General features: G+C 45.5%; 1 protein-coding gene across 3 annotated transcripts in view; it reads left to right on the top strand.

The window, feature by feature from the left end:
• Positions 1–21,166, top strand: part of tcerg1l (transcription elongation regulator 1 like) — a 45,975-nt gene extending 24,809 nt beyond the window's left edge. For all 3 annotated transcript variants that reach the window (XM_084342109.1, XM_084342110.1, XM_084342111.1), the window contains 11 exons: positions 9,401–9,546; positions 10,489–10,557; positions 10,634–10,712; positions 16,056–16,141; positions 16,273–16,379; positions 16,589–16,740; positions 16,905–16,986; positions 17,116–17,218; positions 17,578–17,667; positions 17,759–17,877; positions 19,037–21,166. In XM_084342109.1, the coding sequence (XP_084198235.1) occupies positions 9,401–9,546; positions 10,489–10,557; positions 10,634–10,712; positions 16,056–16,141; positions 16,273–16,379; positions 16,589–16,740; positions 16,905–16,986; positions 17,116–17,218; positions 17,578–17,667; positions 17,759–17,877; positions 19,037–19,193 (1,190 nt within the window). In that variant the 3' untranslated portion in view covers positions 19,194–21,166. The remainder of the gene's footprint in view (positions 1–9,400; positions 9,547–10,488; positions 10,558–10,633; positions 10,713–16,055; positions 16,142–16,272; positions 16,380–16,588; positions 16,741–16,904; positions 16,987–17,115; positions 17,219–17,577; positions 17,668–17,758; positions 17,878–19,036) is intronic.
• Positions 21,167–25,875: the final 4,709 nt, after the last annotated feature.

The raw sequence follows: 25,875 nt of genomic DNA, 5'->3' as shown, positions 1-25,875 counted from the left end.
GGCGTCAGTCGAGCCAGACTGTCTGATGTCAGCTGGGAGGTTGATCCAGAGGAAGGGGCCCGATAGGATCACACGCCCACCCCCTGCTGCTCACCTGACTGGCCTCTCAGTGACTGATGGGGTCACCTTTCGACTCCTCAAAAGTTAGTGGACACCTGACCACCACACCTGTGTGACCTTGTTGGACGTCCGATCCTGTAACCTGTATCCTCATCATCATTGTCAGGTGTTTCTGGGTGATTGTGTGAGACAGAAGGCCTGGATCAGTTTTCTGACTCAGGACTCCGTGCAGCCAATCAGGTTCCTCCAAGCTCATCTAACGGGTCATCTGAGCTGTTGTCACTAGCTGCTGCCCCTTCACAATAAAAGCACGTAGAATTGACAGAATGTGACAGATCACTGAACTCTTTCAGAAACATGTGAAGTTCTGGACGTTTGTCTGGAGATCTGAAGCAGAGGTGTCAGCTGACTGTGGGCGCGCACACACACACACACACATACACACACACACACACTCAGCATGTCACTAAACCTGCTGATCTCTGTTGTGTTCAGACTCTGTTTGATAAAGTGTCTCTATAAACTGAGACCAGAGCTTTATTGTACACACACACAACTATACAACAACCCCCCCCCCACACACACACACACTAACATACACACACACACACACACACAGTTCTCCAGGGTATAATTGGTTGTTTTCAGGAGGACAGCTCATCGTTCATCTTTACAGGTTTCTGTGTTCTCTCACACTCACTCACACACACACACACACACACACACACACACACACACACTGTGCCCAGTCTATATTGATAAGTGGCTGATTGATTGAGGATGCTGAAATTGAGGTAATTGGCCACAGGAGCCTGTGTGTGTGTGTGTGTGTGTGTGTGTGTGTGTGAGATTCTTTCACTTCAAAACGTTGTATTTGATTTCATTAATAACAAATATCAATAACATTAAGTCTAAATCAGGACCGTTACATCTCGGCACTGAACACAGACTGACAGGACCGTTTCATGTCGTTACATGTCTGAACACGGACTGACAGGACCGTTACATGTCGGCCCTGAACACGGACTGACAGGACCGTTACATGTCGTTACATGTCTGAACACGGACTGACAGGACCGTTACATGTCGGCCCTGAACACGAAATGACAGGACCGTTACATCTCGGCCCTGAACACTGACTGACAGGACCGTTACATGTCGTTACATGTCTGAACACAGACTGATGGGACCGTTACATGTCAGCCCTGAACACAGACTGACAGGACCGTTACATGTCGGCCCTGAACACAGACTGACAGGACCGTTACATGTCGGCCCTGAACACAGGCTGACAGGACCGTTACATCTCGGCCCTGAACACGGACTGACAGGACCGTTACATGTCGGCCCTGAACACAGGCTGACAGGACCGTTACATCTCGGCCCTGAACACAGGCTGACAGGACCGTTACATGTCGGCCCTGAACACGAAATGACAGGACCGTTACATCTCGGCCCTGAACACGGACTGACAGGACCGTTACATGTCGTTACATGTCTGAACACAGACTGACAGGACCGTTACATCTCGGCCCTGAACATGGACTGACAGGACCGTTACATGTCGGCCCTGAACACAGGCTGACAGGACCGTTACATCTCGGCCCTGAACACGGACTGACAGGACCGTTGCATCTCGGCCCTGAACACAGGCTGACAGGACCGTTACATGTCGGCCCTGAACACAGGCTGACGGGACCGTTACATCTCGGCCCTGAACACAGACTGATGGGATCGTTACATGTCGGCCCTGAACACAGGCTGACGGGACCGTTACATGTCGGCCCTGAACACGAAATGACAGGACCGTTACATCTCGGCCCTGAACACGGACTGACAGGACCGTTACATGTCGTTACATGTCTGAACACGGACTGACGGGACCGTTACATGTCGTTACATGTCTGAACACAGACTGACAGGACCGTTACATCTCGGCCCTGAACACAGGCTGACAGGACCATTACATCTCGGCCCTGAACACAGACTGACGGGACCGTTACATGTCGGCCCTGAACACAGACTGACGGGACCGTTACATCTCGGCCCTGAACACGGACTGACAGGACCGTTACATGTCGTTACATGTCTGAACACGGACTGACGGGACCGTTACATGTCGTTACATGTCTGAACACAGACTGACAGGACCGTTACATCTCGGCCCTGAACACAGGCTGACAGGACCATTACATCTCGGCCCTGAACACAGACTGACGGGACCGTTACATGTCGGCCCTGAACACAGACTGACGGGACCGTTACATCTCGGCCCTGAACACGGACTGACAGGACCGTTACATGTCGTTACATGTCTGAACACAGACTGACAGGACCGTTACATCTCGGCCCTGAACACAGGCTGACAGGACCATTACATCTCGGCCCTGAACACAGACTGACGGGACCGTTACATCTCGGCCCTGAACACGGACTGACAGGACCATTACATGTCGTTACATGTCTGAACACGGACTGACGGGACCGTTACATGTCGTTACATGTCTGAACACAGACTGACAGGACCGTTACATCTCGGCCCTGAACACAGGCTGACAGGACCATTACATCTCGGCCCTGAACACAGACTGACGGGACCGTTACATGTCGGCCCTGAACATGCTGATCATGGCAGCTCACAAACCCAAAAAACAAATAAGTTTTCGCCTCGAAACATTTCTTCTTATGTTGAACTGGTGCTTTTTCCTGCTGATAAATAAATAAAAGAAAAACATGATTAAAAGATGAGGGAAAAGGTAAAACTGCTGTAGTTTTAAATTTTTTAATCGTTAAAAGAAATTCATGAAGTTCATGTTCAGTTCTGAATGAGAAGCAAATAAACATTCAAATACTACAAAAACTCAACATGAAGACAGTTTATTTCCGGCTCTTATTTATCATTTTATGATCATTTTCATTGATCATAAATAAACATCTCATTATTATTGATTGTTTAGGAAAGTGACTCATCAAACATTTTTTTATAACCTCAGCACAGTTTTGTTCACAGCGCCTCGACCTGGATTGTACTTTGTTTAGACTTTTGCTCGCTGTTTGTTGCTTTTTGTTCACTGGATTTCAGCTTTATATGAATAGATTTGTTTCATAGCCTGTCATCCTGTGTCCTGACAGACGTGTTTCACGAACTTGAATGATAGACTGAAACACTTCACTAGTGGGTCAGTGATAGTGGAAGTGGGGAGTGTAACTGGACTACACATTCTGTAGTTGACAGAGAGTCTCGTCCTCCATCAGCCTCTTTTCTGACTCTTGTGGTTGCAGAAAACGAGCTCACAGATATTTCGAGGAAACAGTCAGACGTCTGACATCTAACCTCCCTGTACAGGACACGGGGCTCACAGTCACTGCAGGCAGCCACATCAGACCTACAACAACAGGTTAACTAAAACAACGATATGACCTGGTGGTTTCTCAGATGACCATTTCCTTACCGGCACACTCTCAGCAGTGTCCCTAGAGACATTTTAACATTTTAATGCACGCCTGAATGATAACGAGGCCTTCTGTCTCTTTCTCTGATATCTGGAGAATAAAGACAATGGTGCGACTCTGGAAAACACAAATCAGAGTTTTTTGTCAACAGTACTCAGCACACACAATAACTGCAGTAAGAAACGTCTTTGAAGAGCTGGAGACGGAGATTAGGATACTAGAAGATGTAATAATTGAAAGGACAGATGACAGGACTCTGGAGGCTTCAGGCAGGTTTTTACATGAAAAAGCAAACGGCACTTTAATTAGAACTCAGATCTCAAACGTTTAAAAAAAAAAGCAATTTTTCTTCAAGTCAGAGAGCACAAGCATCTCAACTCCCAGCTGGGCGTGATAGATCAGAGATGAAGAAGAGAGCTTTATACTTGTACAGCGACTTGTTCAGTGCTGGCAGCTGTGACCCTGAAGGACAGCTCAGTCCAACATCTCCTCTGATGAGATGTCGGTCTTCTGGTTGGTCTTCCCTCCGAGTTCTACAAAAGATTCAGGACCCTACGGGAACAGGATCTGTTTAAAGTTTTCAGATATTGTTCGGACTCTGGGACTTAATCACTGAGCTATACGATGAACATCCTGAAAGAAACAAGATCGACTGAAAAGACTGGTTTCACTGCTTGGTACAGATTATGAAATAATTGCCTTTCGGTCAAAAGATGCCAAAAATACAGTTCACTGGTCCGCTGGTGTCACTGTTTTCAGAACTGGACAAGATGATATCCAGATGAACAGAAACTGTCAGTATATGAACAGGCAAAGGCCAACTGGTCAAAATGTGATGGTTTGTTACTGGGAGAGTGAAGATCTTATTCTCAGACGAGCACCTGCTTTTCCTGCAGCCAGACACATCACAGACTTCCTGTTTATACCAATCAGTCCTCTGAACCTGGAGGACTGTTCTCAGCTGTATGGTACCGTTGAGGAGGAACCTTTGTTTCACAGCCCACTCATCCAATGCAGAAGGCTCAGTTCTGTTAGTGTGTAGACGAGGCTCGCGGGTCTGAGTTCAGCAGGTCTGAGCTCAGCAGGTCAACAGGTCTTAGGGCAGCAGGTCTGAGGTCAACAGGTCTGAGGTCAACAGGTCTGAGCTCAGCAGGTCTGAGCTCAGCAGGTCAACAGGTCTGAGCTCAGCAGGTCTGAGGTCAACAGGTCTGAGCTCAGCAGGTCTGAGGTCAACAGGTCTGAGCTCAGCAGGCAAGAGTTCAGGAACTTGAAACGAGCATAAAGAGCATTGAAGAGGAGTTGCAGGGAGAATCAGATCCAACTAAAGGCCATCTGCTGCAGGAGAAGAGTTTGGCGTTGAGCTCCTTCCTGCAGGAGAGAGTGAGGGGGGCTCTTGTAAGGTCTCGTTTCCTTCAGCTGAAGGACATGGATGCCCCAACCTCTTTCTTTTTCAACCTGTAGCGGTCGGTGGCACAGAAGAAACAGATGACCCGCCTTGAGCTGCCAGGAGGCAGAGTGACCACCAGTCCAGATGAGATGAGGAGCCATGCAATGGACTTCTATACCAATCTCTTTGGGGAAGAGCAATGCAGCATGGAGGGCCGTGAGGAGCTCCTGGATGGGCTTCCACAGCTTAGTGAGGGAGAAAAAGCTGCTCTGGACTTTGAGCTGACTTTGGAGGAACTGACGGTTGCTGTCAACCAGATGGCATCAGGACGGGCACCAGGGATTGATGGTCTTTCCACTGACTTTTGTTGACAGTTCTGGAATATCCTTGGACCTGATCTGCACAGTGTTTAGTAGAGAGTTTCAGAACAGGATCGCTTCCTGTTTCCTGTCAGCGTGTGGTGCTTTACCTGCTGCCAAAGAAAGGAGACCTGGCCTTACTTAAGAATTGGAGGCTCAGGACTCAGGACTGCACAAAAACTGCTCTATGACTGTCCCAAGCTGGTGGGACACAGCTCGTTTGCTGATGATAAGAGCTGGAAGGCTGGACTACGACAAACACCTGTTCCTCCAACAACCCGAGGACATGGACCTTAGTGGATCGGCTCCTTTTTACAGCTCTGTTCTGCAGGCTTGGCAGATGTTCAGTGTCAAACGTAACCCTGAAGAGACTCCGGGCCTGTCATTGTTTGAGGAACCTCTGTTCTTCAACGGCTTCATCAGGACTCTGTGCTGCCTGTGCTGCCCTGCCTCTACACCTGAGAGAGACTGCAGAAGATCACATGCTGTGTGATCAGTGGAGTGAAGAGTGCGAATACAGCTTCCCCTCTCTGTTCATCACCCCAGCTGTGGGGGAGTGGCAGGAGGGAGGAGGTCAGCTGCTGTCGTTTACAGCTCCTCACCTGGACAAGTTTCAGGCTGTGGGGAAAAAATCACTTTACCGCATCAGTGTCAAGGCCCTAAACGTGCAGTCTCTGGCAGGGATGGAGGAGTAGAAGTGGACTGAGTTCTTTGGCCCAGACGTTTCCTCAAAAGGCAGCTGGCGGTCCCTGTACAAGCTGCCCATTGAAAAACGGACAGCAGACCTCCAGTGGAGGATTGTGCACAGTGCAATAGCTACAAACAGATACAGAATGCACCTTGATCCTGAGCTGAGGGAGGGGTGTATTTTCTGGTCACAGACTGAGACCTTGGCACATTTATTTGTTCAGTGTCCCTGGATGCTTTGTTTGAGTTGTTAAAAACCTGGTTTCAGGGTCTTGGGGAGGTTTTTTCTTTTGATTTGTTTTTTTTTGGCCCAAAATACTGTGTCAAGAAGTCTGTCCGCACACTCTTGAACTTTCTATCTGGTTCTGCAAAGTTGGCCATCTGGCTGACCCGCAGAAATCAAGTTCAAACTGTGGGCAGTGTGGAGCCGGTGTCGGTTCTGAAAGGACTGCTGAAGGCCCGACTGTGGGTGGAGCATGCCTACTATAGAATGATGGACACTTTGCAGGCCTTCACATGTGTATGGGCTGTTGGGGAAGTGTTGTGCTCTGTGGGGGGGACGGGGAGTTAGATATACATTTCTGAAACTCTCTTTGTGTTGTTGTTGTTGTTGTTGTTGTTGTTGTTTGTGGTTATCCTGAAGCAAGTGAAAGAGTGATTTTGCTTGCTCCTTGAAGTGGCTCAATAAAGGGACTTTAAAACCAAAACCTCCTCTCTCCTCTCACCCTCAAATTTTTCTCACAGATTTTCATGACCGACTTTCTGTTTCAGAATAAAATTAGCAATCAACATTAATACACACACACACACACACACAGACACACACAGACAGACACGCACACACAGACACGCACACACACAGACTGACACACACACATATGCACACAGACACACAAACACAGACAGACAATTTAGTGAATAATTTCACAGCAGGTTTGCTCATTATAACAAGATGAGACTGGAGATCACTGATTAGACTCACACACACATTCTCACACAGAATATTTTTGCTTATTAATAATTAAGGAGGTTAGGGTTAGCCTCGCTAACACTTTAAACCTGCTCCCAGTCTTTGTGCTTAGCCTCGCTAACACTTTAAACCTGCTCCCAGTCTTTGTGCTAAGCTACACTAACACTTTAAACCTGGTTCCAGTTGTTGTGCTAACAAAGTGACAGCTGACATCATTGAACTGAAGCAAACAAGGTTTTTATTTTCCCGTTGAGTTCGTTCATTTTGATCCAAGTGCTGCCATGACGACCACCAGAAGGCGCTGTCACGGCTTCCAGCTTACCAAATATTTACTGATTTACTGATTTGATTGGCTGAAAGTCATGTGATCAAATTGATGTGAAGCAACAGGTTATTAAAGTGTCTCATCACCATGGTGACTAGTTGGTGCTGATGGTGACAGCTGTGTTTCCGTGGCAACCCTGGACCTGCTTTTCTACCGTGTGATTGGTCGGTCTAATGTAAACCAGGAGGCGGGGGGGTTGGGTTGGCGGGTTGAGGATGGAGGCTGGGGATTATAAAGGAAAGGTAGAGAAATAAATAAATAAACGGATTAGAGGAGGAGGGATGAAAAGAGGAAGTCAGAAAATTTGATCGAAACACTTCAAACGAAACTGAGCTACCTACTGCTGTGTGTGTGTGTGTGTGTGTGTGTGTGTGTGCTTGTGTGTGTGTGTGTGTGTGTGTGTGTGTGTGTGTGTGTGTGTGCTTGTGTGTGTGTGTGTGTGTGTGCACGTGCGCGCGCGCGTGTGTGCATGCGTGTGCGTGTGTGTGCATCTTTGTGTGTGTGTGTGCGCGCGCATGAAGCAGCTTTGTCTAAAATCACATTGATGTTCACACACACACACACACACACATGCATTCAGATGCAGATGAATTGTCCTTTTATATCCCAACTGAAAATGAGCGAGAGACTTTAACTCACCAGGAGAAAAAGAGAGAGATAGAGGATGAAAAGAGTCTTCTTCTTCTCCCATGATGCCGTTTAGTCGACTCATTTAAATTTCACTGGTTGTCACAGTAACGATGTTCCTGTCAATCATCTGCTGTCAGGTGGCGTGTGTGTGCATTTTTTGTTTATTTGTAGAAAGTCTCTTCACATCCCGACAGCAATCAATAAATCAAATTATCTGACAAATCAAAGAAAATATTCCAGTAATGTGTTGGTGGCAGATCATCCAGACTTCTTATTAAATATGAAAGGTTGGACAGGCCACCCGTCTTCCTGCCTACGTACTGCCTACCTGCCGTCTGCACTCATTGCATATGACTGCAGTCTTCCACAGGGCTAAGCAGATGTATTGCTAAAGCTGTTAGCGAGCTAGTCACAAGAGCAGCAGATATTCCATGCTAACATGCTACCTTGATAGCCACGTTAATTGTTTTAGTTAATCATGATGATGTTAGACAGGGAGCCTCTTTAACATCAGGTTTAACCTGCTCAGTCACTCAACAAACCCTCATCAATAATCAATACTCCATCAATAATCAATATTCCCTATCAATACTCAAGCTTCTTCTATTGGTTGCTGCGATAAAAATGAACTGACCGCCTCCTTCTCACCAATCAGAGTGAAGTGTGACCTGTCACATCACTGGTCCCTTCAGCCAATCAGAGGGGGCTAACCCTAACCCCCTGCACTGAGTGATGGACAGTGACAAACTGCTGTTGTTAGCATGCTAACCATACCATGTGAGAAATATCAACCAGATAGGCTTTTATTTTGTAGGAGAGGAGGAAAGTGAAGGGTTAAATTGTTTCAGTCACAACTGCAGATGCTGCAGATACACACACACACACACACACACACACACACACACACACACACCAACACACACACACACTGCCTGTGGTGTGTGTTGCATTTTAATGTGACACTGATTAAATGTGTCGGGAGAGAAAAGGAAGCAGCTGAGAGAAGACAAATACAGAGAAGAAGGAGAAGGAGGAGAAGAAGAAGGAGATGTAACAAACAGTGTTGTCTTTTTCTCTCTTCTTTATGAATCCAGAAGCCCTCTGGTGGTTAAAGTCAGTAAAAACAATAACATTACTGCAGAATTATTTCAAAGCAACTCTATCCAGTCAGTATATAGGTTGACAGAAGTGTAAACAGGAAGTGTTACAAGGGAAAGCAGTTGAAGTGTGTAGAGATCAGATGGGTTTTTTTTATTAAACTTGTATTTAACCAGAAAACCTTCAGTGTGATTAACAATCACCTGTTGAAAAGTTTCCTGTCTTGCTGAAGCAATCAGAGCTGATATTGTGAGCAGTGCCAGTGTTTGGACTGAAGCTGTTTGAAATAAGAGTGAAAAGAGAATTAAATTTAACCAGAGAGATGAAACACAAACTCTAAACAACAAAAACATAAATGTTAGAAAAACAAACAAGTCACAGTTTGGATTGAAAGATCATAAAGCTGACCCCTGTCATATGATGTCATCCAGTAGGTGGAGCTTACTTGGAGTGGGCAGGACTTCAAATACAGAGAGGAAAGGAGGTGTGGCCTCTTCTTTTGACTAAGCAGCAGCGCAGAGGAACCTGGTTACAACCAATCATGAGGCTGGATAGAAGACTGTCTGCAACCAAACAGGTACATACCACTGCAATCAAAAGTGTTTGAATTGTTTTGTTTTTTACAGATTCGGCTCAGAATAGTGCTGACGAAGACATGAGATGTTTAAAGGTTGTTGTCAGCCTGCTAGATCTGCAATGACTCTGCAGTGACTCTACAGTGACTCTACAGTAGAAGACGTGCAGTGACTGCAGTTGAAGACGTGCAGTGACTCTGCAGTTGAAGACGTGCAGTGACTCTGCAGTTGAAGACGTGCAGTGACTCTGCAGTAGAAGACGTGCAGTGACTGCAGTAGAAGACGTGCAGTGACTCTACAGTAGAAGACGTGCAGTGACTCTACATTAGAAGACGTGCAGTGACTCTACATTAGAAGACGTGCAGTGACTCTACAGTTGAAGATGTGCAGTGACTCTACAGTAGAAGACGTGCAGTGACTCTACAGTAGAAGACGTGCAGTGACTCTACATTAGAAGAAGTGCAGTGACTCTACATTAGAAGACGTGCAGTGACTCTACAGTTGAAGATGTGCAGTGACTGCAGTAGAAGACGTGCAGTGACTGCAGTTGAAGACGTGCAGTGACTCTACATTAGAAGACGTGCAGTGACTGCAGCAGAAGATGTGCAGTGACTCTACAGCAGAAGACGTGCAGTGACTCTGCAGCAGAAGACGTGCAGTGACTGCAGCAGAAGACGTGCAGTGACTCTACATTAGAAGACGTGCAGTGACTGCAGCAGAAGACGTGCAGTGACTCTACAGCAGAAGACGTGCAGTGACTCTACAGTAGAAGACGTGCAGTGACTCTACAGTAGAAGACGTGCAGTGACTCTACAGTAGAAGACGTGCAGTGACTCTGCAGCAGAAGACGTGCAGTGACTCTTGTGTATGTGTGTGTGTGTGTGTGTGTGTGTGTGTGTGTGTAAAAGTGAGATAATAAAGTACTTGTTCTCGCTCTCTTACAGCAATGTGTATTTGGGCCTGTCTCTGCCTCTCAGCTCTGCATTGACAGGTGGCCTGTCTTACCTGTCCAGGTGAGTCTGTCAGTCAGTCTGTTTGTCTCTCTGTCCATTTAACTCACTTTAAAAGCTGTGTCCTCTCTTTTGTCAGATGATGAAGGAAGTTCCTCCGGCCTTCTTCTCTTCACAGTTAACTTCCAGATTCACTCTGCTAACTGACTACAGACACAGTAAGAACTGCCTGCCTGTCTGTCTGCCTGCCTGCCTGTCTGTCTGCCTGTGCAACATGTTCACAACAAAACTCGATTCTAAGGTCACGGTTCGATTCGATTCTCGATTTTTACATTTATTTTTTTTAAAGCACAGGTTGCTGCCATTTTTAGACTAGACTTTTATGCAATATAATATCTGACCGTTGTTCGCAATGTACCACACTACATTGTCAAATTTAAAACATTTATTAACAACATAATGTAACAATAACTTATATCTTCAGTCAGTTGGAAACTTAAACAAAATAAGCTGCCATCTAGTTTCTCTTTTGTAACTGCAGTCTTCTTCACAGAAGATGACATTCAAGTTCACAACGAAACAAACAAAAAATAAAACAGCCATGTCCACAGTCTTCTCTGAACAATGAAGTGTCTTAAACTATTTCCAACAGTTGGACACAAGGTGCGTTAGGTGTGAGTGGGCGAGCGAGAGTGAGGGAGCGTGCGTCCGTGCAGACAGTGAATGAATGGGAGAGGAAGGAGAAGCGAAAGGAGTAGCAGCAGCAGCGACAGCAATAAAGTGAACAATACAGGCTGCAGTTTGGCTGAATAAAGGCGGCGGCTCCTCAAGAAACAGCGAAGCTCTCTGGCAGCGCCGCCCCTCCCTACACGCAGAACACGCGCTGTGCGTAGGGCCCCACGATCCGTGGGGGGCCCCATTTTTCGCAAGGGGAAGCATTCTCTGCAAATGGGCAAAGGATGTGCATCGCTGCCGTGAGGCGCGCGTAGAGCACCAAGTCAGCCCGAGGGAGGAGAGCACACGTTGCCGCAATGATTGACAGCACGCAGCATCTGACCAATCAGCGGTCAGATGCGCCGACAGGCAGTTGGATGCAGGTGGAGAGATGGCGTCCAAACAGCAATATGAATCGGGAGCAAGCAAAAGAAAGACAAAGTCTAAACAAGAGGAGGCTCGTGCTTCACTTGAAGGTGGGCATGTTGTTGAAATAAAAAAGAAAACTTTGTGGCATAAACACCCCAGCTGTTAGCATGCTAGCTGCTAGCATGCTAATCATGAGACAGAAGAGAGGATAATTCTGTCTAGATGTGGACTGGAGATTCAATTTTCCAGCGGCCCTGATTATCATTTATTGAATGTCTTGTTAACTGCATCTACATTCACCTCTGTTGAAAAAGGAGCGGTTAATTGAGCAGTTGGTGGTCGTATGTTGGCTCAGGTTTATAGCCTGTCAATCTATGCTATCAGTAGAAGTTTTGGGCTCTTTTTATGGAGGTATAATGTCGCCATCTCTTGGTGAATTTAATTCATAACAGTCATATAAGATTAGATAAAATAAGATAAATTAAGATAATCCTTTATTTGACCCACAATGGAGAAATTTAAAGCGTTGCAGCAGCAAACAGCAGTGTGAATATAGAACCTAAGTACAAAATGCAAAAATAACTATATAAAAATATTTAAATATAGAAATATCAAATCAAAATAAAATTCTGCTTAGGGCCCCAATTTGGCCAGGGGCGGCCCTGCTCCCTGGTGTTATTTCCCGACCAGCTTAACACGTGAAAGGGGGTTCACCCCGAAGGTGAACATAAACTTTGGCCCTGGAGGAAATCATCTCCCCTGTGCTTCCCGACCACGGTCCGGGAGCCGAACAGGAATGGTGTAACACCATGCTGTCGTTTGACTGGCTGTAGCTAACAGCTGCTGGCTCAGCTAGTAGCTAAGTTAGAGGAGGTTGACTCGCAGCACTTCAACACGTGTGTGTTTTTTTCCCCTTGGCAAGCCGACCGGACGTGACGTGAATTAATTTCGATCGAAATCGTGACCCCCATAGTGAAAACATGTTGTAAAGCCTTCAGTGAATACAACAGAAACAATAATGTGGAAGATGGCTGAGTGGACCGATGACAACTGTAAGTTTAATAACGACCTGCAATCATCACAGCCTGTCACTTCAGCTCATATTTCAAGCAACACTAAATGCAACAAGGAGAAATAAGCATAAATGTCGGATCACCACCTGGCTGCTGTGTGCATCATCTTGTGGTATTGGTATTGGTAAAAAAAATAATAATAATGACCAAATGAACAGGACCCAACATGCAGCTAGCTAACATCGCTACAGCTGCGAGTATGAGGAATATTGTACGCCAAGTGTATTTGCTGTGGTCTGTTTGCTGAGAAGAGCCTCGTCGAAATTATACACACTGAACAAAAATATAACACAACACTTTTGTTTTTGCTCCCATTTTTCATGAGCTGAACTCAAAGATCATTTTCTATATACACAAAAGACCATTTCCCACAAATATTGTTCACAAATCTGTCTAAGACCCCGTACACACGTAGCCGGGTATCTGCTAAAACGAATATATTTTTCTACGTTTGGACCTGTCATCCACATGAAAACGCATCATAAACGAATATTTAAAAGAACTCCGGGCAAAGTGAAGATTTGCGAATACTCCGTTTATGCATTTGCGTGTAGACAGAGATAACCGGAGTTTTGCATTTTCAAACGTCACAACATGCGCCAAAACAACAACAAATCTGCTCTGACATCCAACGTGCGACCTTTGTTTACTGCAGAAGCATGGCTCCGAGTGCCTTGAAAACTGTGGTGGTGTTAATTATTGTGCAGGCGCTGTTTACCTCTTTGATTTTACAAGCCCAACTACTGCTCCAAGAGCACAGGCGACGGATAACATTGCGGTCGGTGATTTACCCCCTCATAACCACTCCACGTAGGCATGTTCCTCGCCGAATGCGAGGAATCGAGGTTTGGAAGGCTTATGAATGTGATTGAAAACGCAGATGTTCGGTTATGTGTGGAAGGGTCTTTTTTCGAAAACGAGGTAGTGTGGATAAAATTTATTTTATAAACGGAGGGGGGGAAATATTCGGTTTTAAAAATACCTGGCTACGTGTGTACATAGCCTAAATCTGTTAGTGAGCACTTCTCCTTTGCCGAGATAATCCATCCCTCCTCCTGTGAGTGCCAGCTGACACACCCCCATGAAGGTATTATTTCGATCTATCATGCTCACTGGACACCCAGAGCTGGAGACTAGAAATCCAACCCAAAATGGCCTGTAGTTCTACCGAGTACTCGGAAGTACACCGGATTTTACAGCGCTCCCCAGAGACACAGAGAGCATTGAGGGTGTGTCCCTCAGCATGAAATCAATTTCAATAGATAGAGATCAAGGTTGAAAATTGGTGAAGTTACCCTTTAAATTCATCAGGACACGTTCTTCATTACAGACGTCTTAAATCTTGAGTCGTCAGTTTGTTGAGGTTATTTCATGTCAGTATGCAGTCTTATCTGACCTCAGGATTCAGTCGCTGATGGTTTCCGACATCACAGTCACATGACCGTGTGTCTGCTGTCACAACGTCTCATCTTTTTACAGAGGATCAGAGTTAGCCAGAGGAGCTCCGTTCATCTGTCACATGTGATCACTTTATTTTCCCTCAGTTGAAGATTTTAAGACTCACATGAAACAACGTTGCTGAAATGAAGTCAAAGTGAAGAGGAGGTCTGAAGGATTCTGGTCTGCAGTCCAGTTCAGGTCCAGCTCAGGTCCAGTTAAATCTGATTTAAGCCCCATTACATACAACATGAAGCATCACAAAAAGGTTTCTGACCATCATTCATTCCGTACGTGACGATAAAGGGACACAAACGGTCCCAATTTCCATGACGTTGACATCCATGTGTTTTTTTTAACGTGTTCCTCCAATTTCCACCTGTGTTCCCCATGTATCCACCGACTGTTTATAATCCTATGGATGCTGTTATAATGTGCTGTGGTTCTGACCCACCAAACATCCTGGAAAGTGACACTCTAAATGACATCAGCACATGACATCATCACATAATCACCATCAGTAAACAGAGGACCCTGCCTGACTCTCAGTCGCAGGGAGGGAGGCTGATCGTCACCGTGACAACAGTAACTACAACAGCACAACACTGAAGGAGACAAACACCTGAGTTATAATCACCTCCATTGAGCTGAGGGAGCTGCTGGCTGACAGACAGAAGAGTCAGTAGGACAGACAGGAGGACGACAGACACTTCTCCATGTACAACTGCAGTACTTTTTCCTCATTCCATCATTACCACGTTACTGCTGTTTGGTTCTGTAACGTTGCTACAGACTGTGAACACCATCAGACTGAACACCATCAGACTGAACACCATCAGACTGTGAACACCATCAGACTGTGAACATCATCAGACTGAACACCATCAGACTGAACACCATCAGACTGTGAACACCATCAGACTGTGAACACCATCAGACTGTGAACACCATCAGACTGTGAACATCATCAGACTGTGAACACCATCAGACTGAACACCATCAGACTGTGAACACCATCAGACTGTGAACACCATCAGACTGAACACCATCAGACTGTGAACACCATCAGACTGTGAACACCATCAGACTGAACACCATCAGACTGTGAACACCATCAGACTGAACACCATCAGACTGAACACCATCAGACCCGGTTCTCCTCGGCTGCGGCTCTGATTCTACCCCTGAGGCAGATCAGAGCTGCTGAGAAACTGTCCCTCCTCGCCACATCTGTAAAGGTCAGCTGTTGTCAGGCACGTGGTCTTATATTTGTGCATGACAATGTTTTTAATTGTTGGAGCTATGCTGAATGAGATGAGCGGTGGAGGTTTGTAGACGTCCTTCAGATTGTTCTGCTTGAAGCACACGTGTCTTTTATTGTGTATTATATTCAGTAAAAGAAAGTAGCCAATTCTTTGTTTGTGAGGTACGTATCAGATTTGAGATCAGAGCAAGAGGTGGAGATTTACACATTGTTGGAGGCATAACGTCTTGAACAGAGGAGACATAACGGCATTTGATTTTTTTTTAAGGGAAATTCATCGACATCTGAACACCTTAAAAACTGACCAATCATTCTCCTTTAGATGTTTGGGTGATTACAGCAGCATCAACTGATTTGATCAGTGCTGTGCTCACAGGTGAAGTGTTTCCCTCCTGTCATCAATGTGCCATGTGCACAGGTTTATCTCTGAGTGATGTAGGTTGTTACTGTTACTGAACCAGCTGCATTCATACAGTTATGACTCAGAACAAGACGTTCGAACATTAATGAACTGGGAACGTTTGTCTCTCAGTAACGGGCAGCAGAGTTCAGAGCATCTTCATCCACATAATGTCTGTAGCTTCCTGTAGGTGGCGTTGTTCAAATGTTCGGAGTGGAGAAGAGGTAAACTGTAAACGTCTCGGTGATCGCAGGATGAAGCTGGTCAAAATGACAAACTGATGTTTCTGTTTCTGTGTCGTCAGAGAAACAAGGGATGAGTGGAGGTAAAGTTTCTTATGGAGGAGCGTTACTGCTGAGGACGGAAAGAACGACGGACGACAACAAACAGGTGAGTCCTCACATCCATCACCTGTTGAGACAGTGGTCCCCTGGGGCCCTCCCCAAGTATTGATAATGATTGATTCACTGATCTCAGATCAGATTCAGGTCCCGATTTGTGTGCACGTGTGTGTGTTGCAGTGTGTTGGTGTGTCTGTGGACAGAAGAGAGGAGGAGGATGAAGGAAGTGACGACGGGAGGAAAGACAAACGTCCTGTTGCCTCCACTCCTGTCCCAGGGTCGCCATGGTAACTGCTGCTCTCTCTCACACGCACACACACACTGCACACTTTATTATTATTGATTATTATTTATGTTTAATTAGTTCCTCTGTCACCATGACGACCACAATCTGATGCAGGCTAACAGTGTGAACGCAACAGACTGTAAACAACTGTTATCTGTGTGTGTGTGTGTGTGTGTGTGTGTGTGTGTGTGTGTGTGTGTGTGTGTTCAGGTGTGTTGTGTGGACTGGAGACGACCGGGTCTTCTTCTTCAATCCCACAATTCACCTGTCTGTCTGGGAGATACCAGGAGAGCTGATTGGCCAAGACATTAGCCACATCATCAAGGACCCGCCCCACAAGAGGAAGAGGAAGACACCTGGAGGTATGTCTCCTTACCTGTCTGTCTCCTCACCTGTAAGGTTTTCCATGGGCTCTTGTGGACATTAACTTATTTTAGAGGTTTTTGATGCTTCAGTTGAACCTGAAATATATAAAATATCATAAACATGCACATGTTTCTGTTGAACTCAACTCTCTCCCTGACAGAAAGCAGCGCCAGCTGTCAATCACCTGGTTGCCATGGAAACAATAAAGTTGATGAACGTGACCACAGTTTCAAAAGGAACAGGTAAGTCAGCCCCAGCCAATCAAAGAGCAGAACAAAGATGAGTTCAAACGGTTTTATTTAGTGCAAAAGATTCTGACCTGCTGTCATCATCACTGAGCGCTGTGACTGGTTCTCTCTCTCCCTCTCTAGAATAGAGGAACCAATGTCTCTCGTCCCTCGTCCAGGTGAAGTTAAGCTCCTACCACTGGAGCTGCGTGTCGCTCATTTTAGGGAAATGATGCTCGAGAGAGGGGTAATACACACATATACATATATATCAAATCAAATCAAATTTTATTTATACAGCCCAAAATCACAATCACATGGCATCAGTGGGGTTTACAATCTGTACAGGGAACGACATCCTCTGTCCTCAGACCCTCGATTCAAGTGAGGAAAACTCGTTAAGAAAAAAAGATGGAAGAAATCTAAATATATTTAATTTTAAAACTTGACAGACAGTCCTGAGTCACTCTGTGATCATCAGGTGTAACCATGGAAACAGATAAAAAATAGTTGCCCATATCTGATCAGTGTGTTCTTACTGTGAACACACACAGAAAACCTCTGTGTGAAGATATCAATCAATAAATTGATCTGTTCTGTCCCGAGGTGTCGGCGTTCTCCACCTGGGAGAAGGAGCTCCATAAGATGGTGTTTGACCCTCGATACTTGCTGCTGACCTCCGACCAGCGGAAACAGGTTCAGACGGGGTCACATGTTTTAAATCACACTGTCAGAGTTTGTCATGTGGTTATGATGTCACTGTGACGTCAGTGTTACCTGTGTGCAGGTGTTTGATCAGTTTGTGAAGAGCAGGGTGAAGGAAGAGTACAAAGAGAAGAAGAGTAAACTGCAGAAAGCAAGAGAAGAGTTCAAGCAGCTGCTGGAGGAGGCAAAGATCACCAGCAGGTATTACTCATCCATCATTCATCACATCACTCTCAATTATTCAGCTGACCTGAGTCCACCTGCTCACCTGGACCAACAGGTGTTAGGGTGTCTGTCACATCACTGAGACTCAAACTGCAGCTGACAGCTGACGCTCTGTTTTTACTCCCAGCACACAGATAAAAACCAAAAGTCCAAACATCATCAGAGGTTCACCTGTACCGACTGTACCTGTGTCACCTTTACTGACTGTACCTGTGTCACCTGTACCGACTGTACCTGTGTCACCTTTACTGACTGTACCTGTGTCACCTTTACTGACTGTACCTGTGTCACCTGTACCGACTGTACCTGTGTCACCTGTACCGACTGTACCTGTGTCACCTTTACTGACTGTACCTGTGTCACCTTTACCGACTGTACCTGTGTCACCTGTACCGACTGTACCTGTGTCACCTTTACTGACTGTACCTGTGTCACCTGTACCGACTGTACCTGTGTCACCTGTACCGACTGTACCTGTGTCACCTTTACTGACTGTACCTGTGTCACCTGTACCGACTGTACCTGTGTCACCTTTACTGACTGTACCTGTGTCACCTGTACCGACTGTACCTGTGTCACCTGTACCGACTGTACCTGTGTCACCTTTACTGACTGTACCTGTGTCACCTGTACCGACTGTACCTGTGTCACCTTTACCGACTGTACCCTGTGTCACCTGTACCGACTGTACCTGTGTCACCTTTACTGGCTGTACCTGTGTCACCTGTACCGACTGTACCTGTGTCACCTTTACTGACTGTACCTGTGTCACCTGTACTGACTGTACCTGTGTCACCTGTACCGACCGTACCTGTGACACCTTTACCGACTGTACCTGTGTCACCTTTACTGACTGTACCTGTGTCACCTGTACCGACTGTACCTGTGTCACCTGTACCGACCGTACCTGTGACACCTTTACCGACTGTACCTGTGTCACCTGTACCGACTGTACCTGTGTCACCTTTACTGACTGTACCTGTGTCACCTTTACTGTCTGTACCTATGTCACCTGTACCGACTGTTCCTGTGTTACCTGTGCTGACTGACAGGACCAGGTGCTGTGTGTACGTCTGATGGCCGAGTGCACAAGCTGAATCCTGAATCCTGTCGTTCTCCTTGTTGTTCTCTGCAGATCCACCTTTAAGGAGTTCTGTGCTCGTTACCGTGGTGACCCGCGGTTCAATGCCCTCAACAGGAAGAAGGAACAGGAAGTTCTCTTTCACCATTACATCACTTCCTTAAAAAAACGAGACAAGGAGAACAGAGTCAAACTGAGGAAGATGAGATGAGTCTGAGAACCTTCCAGAACCATCTAAAACCTTTGTAGAACTCATCCAGGACCTTCCAAAACCTTCCAGAACCTCCAAGAAAGCCTTCCTGGACCTTGTGTTCCACCACACTGAGCAGATCTTGGTTCTCACTGATGAATCCTGGTTTCAAGCAACTGGACCAAAACCACGCAGTCTAAATCGAACCAGAGAGACCAGACTGGGACCGGAGGTTCTGTGTGTTTCTGACGTGTTGTTTGTGGTTTTATATATTTTCCAGAACCAACAGCATCAGACTGGTTTCTGGATTCTGGACTGTGATGGACTGATGTCATCTGGCCCTGATGAACTGGACTTTAAAAAGAATCAGAGCAAAACAAAAGATATCTGTCTGTCTGTCTGTCTGTTGTTTCTTGACCAATCAATCAATCATTCAATCAATCAATCAATCAATCAATCAATCAATCCGTCAGTCAATCAATCAAAATACATTTGTATAGCACCTTTCAGACAGAGCAGTGATAAAACAAATTCACACAAGTACCATATAAAGCCCTACGAAACCAGTTAAAACCAGTTAAAACTGAAGAGTTTCGTGGATGAATAAAACTGTCTGTCAGCTGGTTTTATTCATGTTCAGGGGTCCTGACTGGTGAGGTCAGGGAGGTCAGTGGAGGGTCAGTGAGGTCACATGACAGTCATGTGACAGTAGCATCACATGCTGAATGGATAAATAGCTTTTCTGTGTTTTAAATGTTCTTTAAATGAAACAGGTTCATGTTCTGACTGCTGGCTGACAATACTACATTACCCATGAGTCTCAGCTGTTGTTTCTATGGAGTCAGTCAGAAGCTCTGTGATTGGCTGTTTGTAGTGAAGTACAAATAATATTATTAACACAACTGTTACTACCACCAAGGAACAGGAAGCTGACTGTTACTGCACACCTGCTGACACTGTTCTGTGATCTGAGTGGTCCAGCCTGGACAGCCCCACCCCCCACCCCCTGTTTGTTTTTTGTGTTTGTTATCATAATGCTGCTGTAAACAAACAAACAATGTTGTGATGTAAGCCCCGCCCCCTCACCTGTCAGCACCATGGTGAGCTGTGATTGGACAGATTTTCCTGTCTCATAGTGGTTGGATGTTTTTTTATTGTCCTGGCTTCCCATTGGACAGTGTCTGTGTGTTGAAATGACCTTTGTGTTCAGACATTTCATTGGCTGTTCATGACGCATTTTAAATTAAACTGTTCCTCAAAACACCTGTTGTTGTTATTGTTATTATAACATTATTACATTATTATACTATTTTACTGTATCATTATTATATTATTATATTTTTACTTAGTACATTACACTAAGCAGCACGAGACAAGAACATGAAGCAGTGTCAACAGGGACAGACAGACACGGAGAGACAGACAGACAGCAGTGTCTCTGTAATCAGAGTAATTCAGCCAACCGCTGTTCATCGTCTGTCGTCATGGCAACCTGATCATGACAGAAGAAAACAGTTATGGGATAATAGATGGCACACACACACACACACACACACACACACACACTAAGTCTCTCTGTGCACATGTGTGAGTGTGAGTGATCTATGGAGCGAGTGAGTTTCTAACTTTGCTATATTCTATGTGTTTAGTGTTTTTTGTTTGTGTTGACTGTGTTGTGTAGTTTGTTGTAATTTGTTTTGGTTCAGTTCGGTTCGGTTCAGTTCGGTAGCTGTTGACAGTCGGGCATCATGCCCGTTGTCAGCAGTCATGTGGAGCTGGCGAAGCTGACACCCCGACATGTGGTGAAGATTTCACCAAACGTTGGCTGTTCAGTGGAGGAGAAGCTGTGCTGTTGGAGAGGTTGTAGGTTTGACAGTGTTAAATCTGCACTATTGTCTTGTGTACTTAACGTGCTGACTTGTTTGTGTCTGTGTATAACTACTCCACGTGCCTTTGATTGCCCCCTGGGGACAAATAAAGTTTTTTGAATTGAATGTGAATTGTCATCTTTCTGGATGAAGTGAGTAAAGTTGGGAAAGTTGTTGAAAGTGGTGTCCTGGTTAATGATTCATTCACACCTGTCCTGCTGGTGAATCCCGCAAAGAAAATCATTATATCAAACGCACCTCCGTTCATTAAATGAGGAGTTGGCCAAAGAGCTGTGGCGCTCCGGCAGCTGTTGTCTCCCATTAAAATGGTTCTTCTGGGGTACAAGTCAGTTAAAGCATGTGGTGTGTCACAGAAGACGGGTCTTTATGATCCCTAAAGACAGCACAGCTGATTTAAACCTGACCTTCAGTTTTAAAGTCCGATTCATTTTTGGCCGCACCTGAGGAGTCTGTGAAGGCAGAGTGTTGTGAAATTAAGTCCCAAACCAATATGAGGATAGTCTGCTGCCTGCCACGGCGCAGTTGAATTGTGTGGTAGGTAAGAGTGCGTTCGTTAAGGCACAGCAGAGTGATCCGACTCTGGCTGCATGTGGGACTGCGGCAGGTAGCGCAGATGATAGCTGCCGCTGGTGATTTAGGGTGGAATTCTTTCCAGCAGGTAGTGGTATCCCAGAGTTTTCAGTGTTGCTCACGATAATGTGTCTGGCAATTTAGGATTCAGGAAAACTTACCACCGCATCCTGCATTATTTCTTCTGGCCAGGGCTAAAGACTGATGTGCGCCGTATTTGCCACTCTTGTCATGTGTGCAGGTTTAGCGGAAAACTGAACCAGATTATTCGTCCCACTCCGTTGCGGCCCATTCCAGTGCTTGGAGAGCCTTTTGAGCATATGATTCTGGATTGTGTTGGTCAACTTCCTAAAATGAAGTCCAGACATGAGTATTTCTTGATGCTTACGTGATCGAGAAACAGTTAAAGCTATGGTCTACAATCTGAGAAAGATTTGAAAAAAGCATCCCCCCCACCACACACACACCCCTCCTTTCTGAGCTCGTATCGCTCTCCCCAATTTTAGCTTTCAATGCTAACATAGCGGCTAACGTCTCCGTCGAAGAAATAAACAATACTGCAGAGACAGAAATAGTCTCGACACCGTCTAATAACACAGAAACAAACTAACGTCAGCTTTCACAGTCATAAGCCAGCATCGGCATGAAAGTTATCTGTGTCACAACATCCACAATAAAGACGAGAGATTACCTGTTCAACAGAAACTCTGCTGTATCAGCATCGGGTCCATATCTTCACGGAGCTTTCGCCACCGTTCAAACGATGTTTACTCGGGTTTGAGCCCTCTTTATGTCACATCTCATTTCTTTCAGCCTTTGCCGGTGGGGCAAGCAGAGGCAGCTTGCTACTGTCGCTCTGTTTTCCCTCATAGTTTCAAATGCGGAAGTGGGTCGGGACAAGACATGACCAGGAGCAGGAGAGTGAGCGAGGGGATTGGATGGGAAAATTGACCAAGAAATTGACCCAATAGGAGCCGTGCGGCCTGCAGACACAAAAGCAGAGTTTGTCATGTGAACATATTAAAGCCATATTTCACTTGTAGTGATGCTGCCATTTCCCCATCTGTCAGACCATCCACTGTAGCTACTATCACCACTGTCACTCCTGTGCTGTACTCCCCTGAAAGTGATGGTTTGTGTGGGAACAGTTCTTCCTGCTCACGACTGAAAAATGTTTAAATTCTTGCCAATTTGCCAGCCCATTTGCAGCATTTGGATGTTGATGCCCAAGCAGACATTATTCATTTGATTACCACCCATCCCACTGTTTTCTGACACCCCATCCTGCACCATTGTCTTCTCTCACGACATTGGTGTTGGTGATCACCTGCCCATTAAACAGCATGCCTACCGTGTCAACCCGACCAAGCATGCACTTTGTAGAAAACAGGTAGATTATCTGCTGGAAAATGGACTAGAAATATTGGCTCAATGATGTGACCCATGGATGTGACCCACATCCATGGGTCCAGAAGCTTCCCATACCTACAGACCTAATGACAGCCCCCGCAGGGGACAGAAAAGTGTCTAGCTGACAAGAACCTGAATGATACCGAGTTTGTGAGTGATGGCAAATCCCCTCACTGCCCGCTCTGGCAGAGGGAGCTAAAGATATGGGGGGTTTGGAGATATGATTGTGGCAGGCTGAAAGACAATAGAGGTTCTGCAAGCCTGGAAGAAGGCCACTCAAGACACAATGGGTCGACCTGGTAGGGACTGCAGAAAGAAGAAATACAACAATGGGTGATTCCATGCTTGTCCAACCAACTACTGGGGGAAGTATCAATATGTCGCCACAGTCTATTCCAAGGACCAAAACATCTGGCCTGGGGTATGGTATAGTTCAGACCACTACATCAGACAGCACTGTGAGGAGGTTCCCGGCTTGGAGGCTCATTGCCGCTCACACTACGGAGATGAATATGACACCTATTCACACAAAGTAGTTTGGAAAAAGGTGCAGAATGGATGGAGCATAATTTTCCCCCATAAAGCTGGATGTGCCAAATCCATTCTAGGTCATGGTACGTCACAAAGGAAAGATGTCAATGGAGAATTCATCCCCTATGTTGCAAATCCTACTACAGTCCTTGCCGAAGGACATGCTTTTATAAGAAACCCGTGTGGGGGTCATCCCTGAGATTCGCAGATATGCCACCTGCTTCGATAGAGAGCTTATTAAAAAGGAGTATGTGGAAGATATGGAGCTGGCTGAATCTTTTTAATGCTGGATTTCCTCGGGTGGATGCTGACGCTAACACAGTGTTGGATGCAGCACTGTCTCTAGATGAACTCTATACTGCGGTCATGAGTCTGGGAAATGGTAAAGCTCCTGGCATTGACAGACTGCCTGTTGAGTTTTACAAATTGTTTTGGTCAGTGGTTCATCATAAGTTTATTTGAAAATAGGGACAGTGCACATTAATAACATTGCTGTAAATGCACCAGAATTAGCCAAGAGGCTATTTTCCATCTGTAGTCCCTAGACAGATGTTAAAGTCACCCTAAAAACAGAACAGAATATGAAAAATAAGATTAAAATGACAAAGTTACTGGCCAAGGCAATCTGCAAAACATGCACAGCAGTTAACAACATGACAAAATAACATATACAGACCCTTTCCAAAGAATTAGAATATCATGGAAAAGTTTATTTATTTCCATAATTCCATTCAAAAAGTTAAACTTTCATAGATTCAGGGCCCACAATTTAAACGATTTCAAGTATTTATTTGTTTATTTGTACATAATTTGGGCTTCCAGCTCATAAAACCCACAAAAACAGGAATTCAAAAAATTAGAATACTGTGAAGAAATCAGCCCAAAATTTAAATTGCTTCACTTTAGTTCAATTGTCTCAGTTCGGTTCAATATGGGGAAGACTGCAGACTTGACAACCGGCCAGAAGACCATCATTGATACCCTCCATAGGATGGGTAAGCCACAAAAGTTCATAGCTAAGGAGGCTGGCTGTTCACAGAGTGCTGTGTCCAAGCACATCAATGGAAAGTCTAGTGGAAGGGCAAAATGTGGCCGGAGAAGATGCACCAGCAGAAGAGATGACCGTGGGCTTCAGCCGATTATCAAACAGAGAAGATTCAAGAATCTGACAGAGATCCAGAAAGAGTGGAATGAGGCGGAAGTCACAGCTTCAAAAACCACCACATTCAGACGCATCCGGGAGATGGGCTACAACTGTCGGGTTCCTCGGGTCAAGCCACTTCTGAGCCTGAGCCAACGTAGGAAGCGTCTCAACTGGGCCAAGGAGAAGAAGGACTGGACTGTTGGCCAGTGGTCCAAGGTCCTCTTTTCCAATGAAAGTAAAGTGTGCCTTTCATTCGGGAATCAAGGTCCAAGGGTTTGGAGGAAGACGGGTGAGGAACAGAACCCAAGCTGTTTGAGGTCCAGTGTGAAATATCCACAGTCAGTCATGATTTGGGGTGCAATGTCCGTTGCAGGTGTTGGTAAACTCTTTCTTAAATCCAAGGTCACCGCAACAGTCTACCAGAATGTTTTAGAGGACTTCATGATTCCTTCTGCTGAGGATCTGTATGGAGATGCAGATTTCATCTTCCAGCAGGACCTGGCCCCTGCCCATACCGCCAGAAGCACCAGAACCTGGTTTGATGCCCATGCCATCACAGTGCTTGACTGGCCAGCCAACTCGCCGGACCTAAACCCCATTGAGAATCTATGGGGTATTATCAAGAGGAAAATGAGGGGCACCAGACCCAAAAACAAAGAAGAGCTGACAGCAAGCATCAAGGAAATCTGGGCTTCCATAACTCCCAGGCAATGCCACAGGCTGATTGCCTCAATGCCACAGGCTGATGGCCTCGATGCCACAGGCTGATGCCTCAATGCCACAGGCTGATGGCCTCAATGGCACAGGCTGATTGCCTCAATGCCACGGCGCATCGAGGCAGTGATTAAGGCAAAGGGATTCCCAACCAAGTATTGAAGATTGACATATCGTTTTGAAAGTACCATATTTTGATTGATTTGATGTGATCCTAATTTATTTCTTTTTTTTTCTGCAAAAACTGAGAAGTAAATGGTGATTTCTTCACAGTATTCTAATTTTTTGAATTCCTTTTTTCGTGGGTTTTATGAGCTGGAAGCTCAAATTATGTACAAATAAACAAATAAATACTTGAAATCGTTTAAATTGTGGGCCCTGAATCTATAATCTATAAAAGTTTAACTTTTTGAATGGAATTATGGAAATAAATAAACGTTTCCAT

This window comes from Pagrus pagrus, assembly GCF_965226575.1.
Source record: "Pagrus pagrus genome assembly, chromosome: 21".
Lineage (NCBI taxonomy): Eukaryota > Metazoa > Chordata > Actinopteri > Spariformes > Sparidae > Pagrus > Pagrus pagrus.
Note: the sequence above shows the minus strand (reverse complement) of the source record. Positions and strands in the feature narration are given on the sequence as shown.